Source organism: Leptodactylus fuscus, chromosome 1, assembly GCF_031893055.1.
Source record: "Leptodactylus fuscus isolate aLepFus1 chromosome 1, aLepFus1.hap2, whole genome shotgun sequence".
NCBI classification, from domain to species: Eukaryota; Metazoa; Chordata; class Amphibia; order Anura; family Leptodactylidae; genus Leptodactylus; species Leptodactylus fuscus.
The window spans coordinates 108,437,735-108,450,455 of NC_134265.1; the positions used below are offsets into that span (position 1 = coordinate 108,437,735).

General features: G+C 41.9%; 1 protein-coding gene across 2 annotated transcripts; it reads right to left on the reverse strand.

Annotated features, from left to right (window-relative positions):
* Positions 1–5,670: 5,670 nt before the first annotated feature.
* Positions 5,671–11,882, reverse strand: MRPL40 (mitochondrial ribosomal protein L40). 2 transcript variants are annotated; one of them, XM_075262508.1, is made up of 4 exons: positions 11,774–11,882; positions 9,246–9,320; positions 8,155–8,310; positions 5,671–6,125 (listed from the first exon to the last, which is right to left on the reverse strand). In XM_075262508.1, exons 1-4 carry the CDS (start codon positions 11,800–11,802, stop codon positions 5,813–5,815), a joined length of 573 nt encoding a protein of 190 aa, XP_075118609.1. In that variant the 5' UTR covers positions 11,803–11,882; the 3' UTR covers positions 5,671–5,812. The 2 variants fall into 2 exon arrangements, with proteins under 2 accessions (XP_075118609.1, XP_075118602.1); XM_075262501.1 differs by having other exon boundaries at positions 11,748–11,882.
* Between the last annotated feature and the right edge of the window lie 839 nt (positions 11,883–12,721).

Consider the following 12,721-nt stretch of genomic DNA (forward strand, 5'->3'; position numbering starts at 1 on the left):
TGCTGTAATTGAAAATCAACTTTTTATCTGTTTTACTTGCTGGTTTAATCGCATTAGAAAGAAATATTTTGCGGTCATCAGTTTTCAATTGAATGTGTTATACACTATAAACACAGGACTATTTTAGTCTGTAATGTCTTTCATCACACAATGTGGCAATCTCCTGAGCCAAAATGAAGGAATTAGAATTTTCTACTCTGCTGGTCCTTGTGACCTCCATAGGTTAAAGGGAGTCTGTTACCAGAGCTCAGCTAATGAAAGATTGTGAATGACAATCTGTTTTCCCTTAGCCCAAACAGCTGCACAACTGGGGTAATCCTGCCCCTATGAGCTGTTAGGACAGGTGGAATATTTAATTACCTAACAGCAATCAACCCCTATAAGAGGTCAGAGGACCAACTCCCCTTTGTGTTAGTAGCAAGTAAAAGGTTTTAGACATCTTATTTAACAGGAGTAATATGACATAGTACAAACAAATGGTACAAATACAGCATAGGGAGGGAGCCTTGTGCTGCTGTTTGGGCTAAGGGAAAACAGATTGTCATTCACAATCTTTCGTTCCCCCTACGCCCAACAGCAACACAACTGGGGATTTAGCAAGTATCGCTTTACCCTAGGGCAGGTGATCCTGGCAAGCTGATGCCAATACTGAATGTCCAAATGCTGTGGACTCCCTTGTTCGCCACTCAAGTCTATAACGCTTCAGCGGGGGACCCGGACTGGAGCAGGGGGAGAGACCTCATCAGGACTGCGCAGCAAGGTAAAAACTTAGGGGGGGAGAGGGGACCCCTGTAAGAGGCCAGAGCACCTCTCCCCCATCCACCTGTCCTGTCCCACAGGACAGAAAAAACACAAAGGGGAGTTGGTCCTCTGACCTCTTATAGGGGTTGATTGCTGTTAGGTAATTAAATATTCCACCTGTCCTAACAGCTCATAGGGGCAGGATTACCCCAGTTGTGCTGCTGTTGGGCGTAGGGGGAACTGCAGATATAGGTTTGGGTCATTTAAATTAAATGGTGGTTTCCCCTTGTGAATCAGGCTCCTTGGTTAAAATAGAACAGGGTTTGGCAACCCCCGACACATTCCAAGAGTGGCATGCAACCCTTAAGCCTATGGCATGGCTACTTCCTCTTCTGTGCTGAGTGCTTTATAAAGGATGGTTATCTTCCCCCATTTAGCCAAACACTGGCACTTGCAGATATTGATCCTATCTATAATATGCTGGTCGGAGTATGACCTTGTTAGTGTACAAGTCACTCAATGTCCTCCATAGTGACACTCTGCAAACTATTGCAGACACGGTGGAGGAGACTGAGTGATGTGTACAGTCAAGTGGTCCTGAGCTATCAACAGCAACAATAACTACAAGTACCAGATGGTTGAAAGAATAGTCAGCAATCATCTTTATTAAAGAACACAGCACAGAAGTGGGAAATACAGAAGAATCACTTTGGGCAACAATGGGGTATTGTACTGTTTATAGAAGCAAAAATCGGGTATCATCCTGCGTATAAGCAACCTGGTATTCTATGCACAAAATAGCGCAGTATGCCGAACTATTAATTTTCTTTATCTACAATGAAAGCTTCTAACAGCATCCAATGCACATTTTTGTGCCAGGTTCACACAGATGTAATACTGAAATAATGTACACTCTGTATTACAGCTACAAATCCTGTTATGACCTACGGCACACAGAGTACTTTATTCTCGGATGATTTATTTAAATCGACGCACCATACGAAATAAGGTTACCTACCCTGGACATAGAACACAAGTCTGCTGCGGGGTGTACAAAGTAATGGCAGGGTGTTGGAGATGTATGTGTATTGTAGCTAAATGTGGTACATTTGATGTAGAAAACCATGCAAATGCTGAAACAACTCCATTCAGATCCCTAGAATTATGTACCACGTGTGAACCTACCCATACAATCCCGTGCTGTATTTTGATATTTTACACTCCAGAAGTTTCACTCTATGGATCGGTTTCACATGGCCACCTTGGGACTTCAGAAAACCAATCCATGTATTGTCTGAATTTATCACCTCAAACATTGCTCAGCTGGTCACAGGAGAAGTCTGCATGGAGCCATCACTGGCTGAGTGGGCTGTAGGATTCAAATTTTATGGAGGGCATACAGTGCGATTTAAAGGGTCAGTCCAGAAATACCATTTTTGATTTTTAAATAGTGTCCCCCATGTAACTTTGTAGTTCACTTACTTTGTCAATTTTGTTGTGAGCTGTTCACCACTTAACCACTCCATGCTCGATTTTACAGGATCTGGTGACATTGGGGGGACTTCCCGGGCACAGAATGTCATTGAAGCACTGCCCCTTTTACATTCTCATAGTCCCCCACACAATGAGCATTGCAATCTTTCTCTTTCTGGATCTGCAATGTCACTAATCAAATGGGATGTTCTGATTGAGATTTCTCCACCCAGATGGGATTCAAGTGAGGTGAGCAGGTCTCCAACAGCTTTGTGTGTCTATAGCAGGGGTGCCCAAAACGTTGATCACGTCACATTTTTTATTTATTTTACTTTTTTTTTTTTTTTTTTGTTTGAAACAGCACATGAAAGCTGCCGCTCTCCTTGCGCTGGTTCAGACGTCTACATTTCAGCGTAGGCGGCGTCATCACGCCGCCTACGCAGACGTCTGCCAGGAGAAAAGGATGCAGCAGCATCGAGGTCGGTAAGTATGAGAAATTTATGTTTGTTTTATAATAGGTTGCTACCTCATGGAGTATTCCCAGCAGATAGTGGCCTATTTACCAACCTCCCCGGACCTGTGGCGGGCGGTAGTGAATAGGGCCAGGCCACAATCCCACTACCGCTATTATTATATTTGGAGGTCGTTTCAGACCCCCGAGTATAATAATCGGAGCCCCAGGGGAGGTGAGGGAGCATAATAAACAATGTTACTTACCTCTTCGGGATCCAATGTCAATCTGACAATGCTGTGGCCCAGGCCTCGCCCACAAGAAGTGAGTAGTAGATCTGGGTCAATTTATAAGTAGCTCGCATGAGGAAAAAAAAAGTGTGAGCACCCCTGGTCTATAGCCACAGCTGCACGGAGGAAGTTTCTTCCTCAACTCCAGGCAGGTTATGTGTTGTAGGGGAATATTTGCCTGAAGAGTCCAGGAGGAAAATTTCAAAGTATGTGTCTGAGCCCCCAAGGGTTCTCATCAGTAATAAGAAATCAGTATAAAGGGTACAGTATATAGTCTATATTCTTATTCCTATATAGTGATGACTATAATCGAGAACGATATATAGGGTGTCTGTATACTGCACCCTATACAGCATGCAATATATAAGGTGCATTATATAGAGATAAATACAGTCCTATGAAAAAGTTTGGGCACCCCTATTAATCTTAATCATTTTTAGTTCTAAATATTTTGGTATTTGCAACAGCCATTTCAGTTTGATATATCTAATAACTGATGGACACAGTAATATTTCAGGATTGAAATGAGGTTTATTGTACTAACAGAAAATGTGCAATATACATTAAACCAAAATTTGACCGGTGCAAAAGTATGGGCACCTCAACAGAAAAGTGACATTAATATTTAGTACATCCTCCTTTTGCAAAGATAACAGCCTCTAGTCGCTTCCTGTAGCTTTTAATCAGTTCCTGGATCCTGGATAAAGGTATTTTGGACAAACAATTCAAGTTCAGTTAAGTTAGATGGTCGCCGAGCATGGACAGCCCGCTTCAAATCATCCCACAGATGTTCAATGATATTCAGGTCTGGGGACTGGGATGGCCATTCCAGAACATTGTACTTGTTCCTCTGCATGAGTGCCTGAGGATTTGGAGCGGTGTTTTGGATCATTGTCTTGCTGAAATATCCATCCCCGGGGTAACTTCAACTTCGTCACTGATTCTTGAACATTATTCTCAAGAATCTGCTGATACTGAGTGGAATCCATGCGACCCTCAACTTTAACAAGATTCCCGGGGCCGGCATTGGCCACACAGCCACAAAGCATGATGGAACCTCCACCAAATTTTACAGTGGGTAGCAAGTGTTTTTCTTGGAATGCTGTTTCTTTTTGGACGCCATGCATAACGCCTTTTTTTTTATAACCAAACAACTCAATCTTTGTTTCCAAAATGAAGTTGGCTTCTCCAAATGTGCTTTTGCATACCTCAGGCAACTCTATTTGTGGCGTACGTGCAGAAACGGCTTCTTTCTCATCACTCTCCCATACAGCTTCTCCTTGTGCAAAGTGCACTGTATTGCTGACTGATGCACAGTGACACCATCTGCAGCAAGATGATGCTGCAGCTCTTTGGAGGTGGTCTGTGGATTGTCCTTGACTGTTCTCACCATTCTTCTTCTCTGACTTTCTGATATTTTTCTTGACCTGCCACTTCTGGGCTTAACAAGAACTGTCCCTGTGGTCTTCCATTTCCTTACTATGTTCCTCACAGTGGAAACTGACAGGTTAAATCTCTGAGACAACGTTTTGTATCCTTCCCCTGAACAACTATGTTGAACAATCTTTGTTTTCAGATCATTTGAGAGCGGGCTGTCCATGTTCGGCGACCATCAAACTTAACTGAACTTGAATTGTTTTGTAAAGAGGAATGGTCCAAAATCCCTTCATCCAGGATCCAGGAACTGATTAAAAGCTACAGGAAGCAACTAGAGGCTGTTATCTTTACAAAAGGAGGATGTACTAAATATTAATGTCACTTTTCTGTTGAGGTGCCCATATTTTTGCACCGGTCAAATTTTGGTTTAATGCATATTGCGCATTTTCTGTTAGTACAATAAACCTCATTTCAATCCTGAAATATTACTGTGTCCATCAGTTATTAGATATATCAAACTGAAATGGCTGTTGCAAACACCAAAATATTTAGAACTAAAAATGATTAAGATTAATAGGGGTGCCCAAACTTTTTCATAGGACTGTATATAGTCAATATACTGTTCCCTATGCATCAATTCCTATAATAGCGATCAGTATATAGTCTGTATACTGTGCCCTACATACGAATATACAGATCAGTATATAGGGAGCTATGGCATTGCATGGCACTTAAGTCTCCAAATTCATCAGAGAGCGAAGTGCTGAAACAGAGAACTAGGACCATTAAAGGATTATCTTATCTTAGTGAGGGGGAGTGAGTTACAGCACAAAGAATCATGGGTGTTGTAAAAGCACACAGGAAGATGCAGATGTAAAAAAATGCAAAACATGCCAGGAGCTCCCAGAAATCACTCAAATGGCTGCTGAAGGCATTTGGGTGGCACTTACTAAAAGTGCTAGCAGCCCTCTTTTAAAATTTAATTTTGTACCCAGAAAATACCTTTAACCCCCAGATAATTTTGGACGAGTAGGACTTGAGCCAAGTGCATTACAGTTGATAGATCTCTCATTTCTACTATATCTGTTTCCAGATTGCTTGAGCGCTATTCTTTGTTATAAACCGAAAGATGTTTGGGAGATTCAATGGAGGGTCCTAATTTATGACCCAAAGCCACAAGTGGATTAAAATGAATGGAAAATATAAAGAGACAGACTTGTACTTCTATCTGATGGACCTACTTGGAGATTTGCCTCAAAACAGTTCATTAAAAACTGCAATGGTAGTTTTCCCATAGAACCCCTTATGTTGATTAAATGGCTTTATTCTTCACCATACTAACTTTGGCAGATTTTATTTGTATAACTAAACATATACACTTTCGGAATTAAAATCGGCACAAAACTCCATGTCCATTGACCATGTTCCCACGTAGAAAAGTGCCAAAATTCATAATTACAGTCAGACAGCAGGTGCCCCCTCATTGTTGGGTATACACTTTGGTTATGTCATTATACTTCCCATCAGGCGGATTGTATTTAGGGATAGGGGGAGTATTACATGGTCCAGGATTTTCCAGTGGTAACATTCCTGTGTCACAACGAATAGCAGCATTATAGAGCTCCTCTGACTCCAGGCGCAATTCTTCTAGGGCTTTTCTTTGAGACTCCAAGAGACATACAATACCACTTTCTTCTGCATCATGTTCTTGCTTCTTACTCCAAGCCCATTTTTTAATAAGTAGAGCGCGTCTTTCTTGTTCTTCTCCAGAGAGCTGTGCTGGTTTCCGAATTCTACATTATATAAAAAAAAAAAAAAAAAAACCTTTAATGGTCCCATGATTAGTCGCATTACTTCAGTAAGCACTGTGTGAAGACTGGGGAGACCCACAAACATGAACAATATTAATATAACTGGAATATAACAAAGAATATTTCTGTCACAGAAGACTACATCTTCTTTAGGCCAAGGCCCCACATAGCATCCCAAAGCAAAAAAGCGCTGAAGGAAAAACAGTGGAGGCAACACATAGTGGCTTTTCCCACAGCGCTTTTCACAGAAAATCTCTGAAAACTTTCTGTTTCCATTATACCTATAGGGAAACAGCGTTTCCGTAGGAATAACTGACCGCATCGGTTTTGGAAATTGCAATGAGTCTGCTGCGCGTACTTTACCACACTGAGGATCAGATTCGCTAGAATCCCATCTACTACACAGCGACTATAAAACGCCGCCATGGCGTTTCTGCCGCAGGCAAACCATCGCCTTAATGTGTATTGGGATGAAGAAAAAAGATCTCATTCATAGTCTATATTAAAGGTGGATTTTACAGCTAAATTTATCGCAGAATTTCCTGCTTTGTCTGAAAGCCTAACCACTGGTGACACTATTGAAATTCACAACAATTCTGTGACAACATTAAAGTTGCTGGTTACACAAGATTTCACTTTGGAAACATAACACATATTACATTTTGCTTTAAACAACAGTTCACATACAGAATCAAGGCTGGTTTCACATCAATGTTATCTCCTCTGTTCGATAACAGGGGCAGAAACAACTGAACATAAACCCCATTATGGACAAGATTGATTTCTGTCATGGTGTTCATTTATTGAACAAACGGCACTGCATGTTGTGCTATTTTATCCAGCATTTTTTGAACAAATCTGCAACAAAGGCTCCTAATGGAACCTCCGAGGCAGATGTGAACAGAGCCTAAGTTAAAGAGGACCTATTACATCCTCTGGCACCAGCAGTATTATATACCGAGGGGGGGCTTTTCTTACCGCCCAGAGATGACACTAGGCTGTAAGAACTGCCCTTATGACAGTGGCGAGATATCCTCTAACAAACTGCACCAGGGCACATACCGGGAAAGCTGACACTGCGCTAAATTCAGCACGCTGTCAGCTTTCTAGATGTATCACCGGTGCCAAAGGACATGAAAGGTCCTCTTTAAAAGAAAGTTGAGTCACTCTGTAAACACACTGTATGGCGTATCCTTTACTTATCCCAAGTTGCACCCATTATTCAGTCCAAAGTTACATTTCTAAATTCTGCAGATTTAAAAACTACCCCCAACAACATTCCTTGCAGGCATGGTGTATATACCAAGGCTTGTTCTAGAAATCACCATTCATGAAGTCCCATATAACTGAGCAATGGTTGAGCATTTGCAACACTGCTCTGTTCATGAAGGCAATTGTGGATCCGTGTTCTTGTAACTGCTGGGAGTTAACATACTTAACATTTTATAGTATTTTGAAACCTCTTTTAGGCTGAGTTCATCTATATTTTTTCTTTACAGATCTTAGCCATTTCAGTCTTTGGGTCCACAAAAAAATAAAATAATCCATGTGCTTTTTTGTAGACATAACATAACATGCAGATTGGACATTTGGATCACTACTGAAACAAGGATGTACAATGCTGTTTTTTTTTTTTTCTTATATAGACCTTAAAACAGATCATTACCATAAAAGCAAGCTTAATCACATAGATAGGATAAGAAATTTCTATAGCATCTGCTGCGTGTGCATCTAAGCCTTGGATCAGAATGTCTTTTTCACCAAGTGCCAGATGATTACCTTCATCAAGTATACGTGTATAGATGCTTAATATTACTAATATATTACTAGAATTGCAAATATTATACAAGTTTAACTTGTGCCTCTTCTTACTCCCTTAGCAGTGAAAGTGTTTATCGGCCCAGTTTTGTGTACTCGTAACACCCTGGAATATGAACATTTTAATGTGAACTCTGGGATTTCTTCCTCTACAGAATATTGGCTACCCTATTAGAGCCATCTATCTACTGACCTGCTTTCATCCAAGAATTTTGCTGATGGTGTGAAGTCCTCAATTGGTATAAGTTCAGGAGGGATACGCTCCAGTTTCTTAAGTTTCTTCCTCAAGCGCTCCTTTGCTATTTGCTCCCTCTTGGGATCCACCTTTTTCTTCTTTTTAGGTTCTGCTCTAAAAGTGGTAGAAAGAAAATATAGATAGGACAATGTATACACAGTCAAACTAAAATTAACTTTTCTACATCAACTCTGATTTTCATACAGGAATCAGAAATATAATGAATACGCTGATGTAAATACGATGAACTGAGCTGGACCAGCCTTTTGAAATGTATGACCCATCCTTAGGATGGGCTGTTACTATGAGATTGGTGAGGATCCAACATCCACCACATACCAGCTGTTCACAGGTCAGAGTTAAAAGCAGATAGCTCCATCCAATGTGTTAGGGTCCATTCACAGGGAGTTTCTGTGAGTGAATTCTGACGCAGAATTCAAGTGGAAAAAAAAGCCCCCCATTGACTTCAATGGGTTCCTTTTTCACGCGCAAAAAGGAACCCATTGAAGTCAATGGGAGGCTTTTTTCCGCGTGGATTCTGATGCAAATTCCACATCAGAATCCGCACACGGAAACTCCCTGTGAATGGACCCTTACAGCAGCTCTGCTGCTGTAACACAGCATGGCCACTATATAACTGATTTACTTGTCTACTTCTAGCTCCATCCACTGCGCAGTCCTGGCACCAGCTATGAAGAGCTGATTGGTGGTGATGTTGGCTGTACGACCCCCACCAATCTCATAACAACCTACTCTAAGGATAGGTCATAAATATAAAAAGACTAGACAACCCCTTTAAGAAAACAGCAACAGTATGCAAATAGGTTTCTGAAGGGTTATCCATTAACAAGATCACCATCACATCGATTTTTACTGGAACCATGATATATACCAAATAAGTTATATTCTGTTGGGCTTCTCTTTTTTTTTTCACTTCTTTCTTTGGGGCTTCTCTGTGAGGTTCTAGGACTATCATCTTATTCTTTTATTAACTCACCAGAAATTTGAAGGAAAGCAGGGTGAACAGGGCAGTTGTCAGACACACTTACCTCATAGGAAGTGCTGAGCGAAGGCCAAGAAGGGAAGTTTGCCAGTGACTTTCACGCCTCCATATCCAAGGTGGGCTGTAGAGACACTGATCTGTGTTAGCTCCATACTCTTACAATTTCCATATTTTGTCACAAAGTAAAAGTGGCAAATATACTGCAGCAATCTTCTCCTGATCTAGATAACTGCCTTCAACTGTAATTCTGTCCCCAATACTTGAGTGACATCTTTCACTTTGTGTGCAGTTAGGGGCAGTTATCTGGATTGGAGAGCAAAGCCCCAGCAGGAGAAGAAATGTCCATAAAACCCTTTTCAGATAATTTGCATAAGAATAAAACACTGATCTGCATAAAAATGAAATGCAACGCAGAATAAGAAAGACATCTTTAGAAAGCATTAATGCCAACCTACAAGGTACGCTCATTACCTTGATAAAGATTTTCCTGCTGACAGACTCCCTTTAAACTAACTCTCACTCACTTTGGTAGGACTGTAAAACTCAAAAAAAAAAAAAAAACTAACAAAAGAAGCACTGCTGCATCATGACCCCTAGTCAAGTCAAACATCCCCCATTGGTTTCTACTTCCTAGCCGCCCTTTAACTTGAGAAACACTACTCAGTCAATCGCTTGATCATATGGGCCACCACTGCAGCCAGTTAGGCTGGGTTCACACTACCGTAGGTGTCTGACAACTAGTGTCTGTAGCTAATGTCCGTTCAAGATTTTAGCATCGGACACTAACTGTGTCCGTTTACAATTTCCATTCATTTAAATGGGATATTATGTTGTGGCCTTAAGTGTCCGTTTACAACCATGTCCATTTTTTCAAGCGGACAGCATGCAGGATTTTTCTGTCCGCTTGAAAAATCGGACATGGTTGTAAACGGACACTTAAGGCCACAACATAATATCCCATTTAAATGAATGGAAATTGTATATGGATACATCTAGTGTCCGATGCTAAAATCTTGAACGGACATTAGCTATAGGCACTAGTTGTCGGACACCTATGGTAGTGTGAACCCAGCCTTGAGGGCTCGTTCACATCTGCGCCCGATCTCCGCTTTCAGGTTTTCGTTTCCTGCCTGAAACTAGAAAGGGGATGGAAACCTGCAGGCATTTTTCAAACCCATTGATTTGAATGGGTTTGAAAAGTGTCCGGCCGTCACTGCCGGTGAGCATTTTGTGCTGTCCGCGGCGAAACAGTTTTTTTTTTTTTTTTTAACCGGACACAAAGTCGGACATGCTGGACTTTGTGTCCGGTTTAAAAAAAAAATGGTTTCACCGTGGAGAGCATAAAACGCTCACTGGCACTCACGGCCAGACTCGGCCTGACAGGTTTCCGTCTTTTGCTGGCAGAAGACGGAAACCTCAGAACAGAGACCGGACGCTGGTGTGAACCCAGCGTTAATGGCTATATGATTATTTCTTGTGTGTTAAGAAGAACTAAGAAATATAGATTTGTAGGGACCCAGAAAACCTTAACACAGGTGTGGATGGGATCAGCAAGGCAAGGATCAGAAGTTTTTGTAAAAATAAAAACATACCCACACAGAGGAGGATATACCTTGATTCTGAATATTCTATAAAGTCTAATCAAAAACTATTTCTATAATTGGAATGCTGGTAAACACAGGGAGATGGAGGGGGATACTGACTATATTATGTTATAGATACTACAAACTATGCATTTAGTTTTGCAATATTTACTTCCAACCTGTTTTTTTTTCCTGGTACAATTGAGCTTTACCAGTTCTGACAGACAGGTCACCCATTTCTGACTGAGTGACAGTTTGAGTCTGTGTTTTGGCCTACCGACTCTACATAAAGACATGTTATGTGCCAACTAGTGAGTCATAAAACTGGTCATACACATCAGTTTTTTGACAGTCATAATGTAGGAATCCTATCGATGTTGGGATTGTTCATACGAACGAGCAGTCCATCAGGTGAGTCTGCGGAAGTTGGCTGATGATAGGCAAATTTCTAACCGTACTCTATTCAGCAGACTGCCAATCTTCTTTGAGCAGACAAAATGAATGCCGCTACAAACAGAAACAGGTGGTCATGACATGTCCCCTTTTGTGACCTGGACATGAATCGTGTCAGTGATGCCCCTTGCTGTGACGTGACTGACACAAAGTGCACAAGTCATATATTATATGACCAGGAGCCCAGCAGGGGCAAGAGATTCCCCCCCTCTTCTGAGGCGGTCACTCCTTTCTGGGGGAAGCTTCTTGGATATTTCAGAAGAGTTGCCAAGTATGAATCCTAATAATATATATATATATATATATATATATATACACACACTCATAACAACAATAGTATGCATGTGCAGATACTAAAAGCAAAATTCTGGAAATATGTACAGCTCTGAACTATTAGATCTTCTATAAAAACACAGTGTATAATGTATATGTAATAATGGAGGTCAGCCATTCAAGACAAGAAGATAATGGTAATTGAGATAAGAAGCAGTTCCCACTAGGCGGTAACTCACCAGCCCCGGCTGCCTTGCCTGCACACCTGCAGAAGCGCACTACAAGCCGCCGCATTCATGCCGCCTGCCTCCAGCTCTTCCTCCGTTTCTGACTCTTCTAACCTCAGCTCACAAGGCAGCAGAGCGGTGCACCCTCCACTGCAACCGGCCGGAAACAAGAGCGCGCACCTCGGGTTCCCATGTGTGCGCGGAGAGGAAGTTCACAGAATGTGATGTTATCCATAGGGCGACGGGTTCTGTATAGGAAATGACCAGCTCTTATTAATATGATGAAGAATATATCTATATATACACACATAACATGTCTATCTGCTGAAAGGCCCAGAATATAATGTGTCAATCATATGAAGTACATAGCGCACAGCTAATAGCATCTAAGTCAAAGATGGAGCCAAATTTGAGTAGTGAAACTTAGATAATACAAGTGCATACCTCCTAATTTATGTAGAGCAGAAAGAGGGACAAAATGTGTGGTGTGCAGCAAATTTAGCTCCAACCTCTTTTATGTTGACTCCGCCCATTCTCGTTCATTTTTCATGTGACCCCACACAGTATAATCGGTACTATTCCGTTATCGGGCCAGCAGCAGCGCAGTTCAGCAGCAGCTTTCGGGACAGCAGTTCAGCAGCGGGAATTACAATGACATCCGAGGACTGCTGGCCCGATGCTTGTGCCCAGTAACCAGTACATCGATGACCCCCCTCCCCCATCCTTCTCCTCCTGCCAGTGCTGCCCCCCAGCTCTCCTTACATCTTCCCCGTACCCTCTCCCCGCCACACGACTAGGCCTCACCTCAGCGCTAGTACCGAGACCGAAAGGAAAGACACCGGGGCTCAATCCAGGCCCTGACAAGAAACACGCCGACTATAGGAACGGTGAGCTACAGCGAGCCGGAGGGACAAACTTTCTGCAGCGTCCGGCGGCTATCTAGTAGCATTCATTGCTCAAGATTTACGGTGAGGCCTATTACAGGG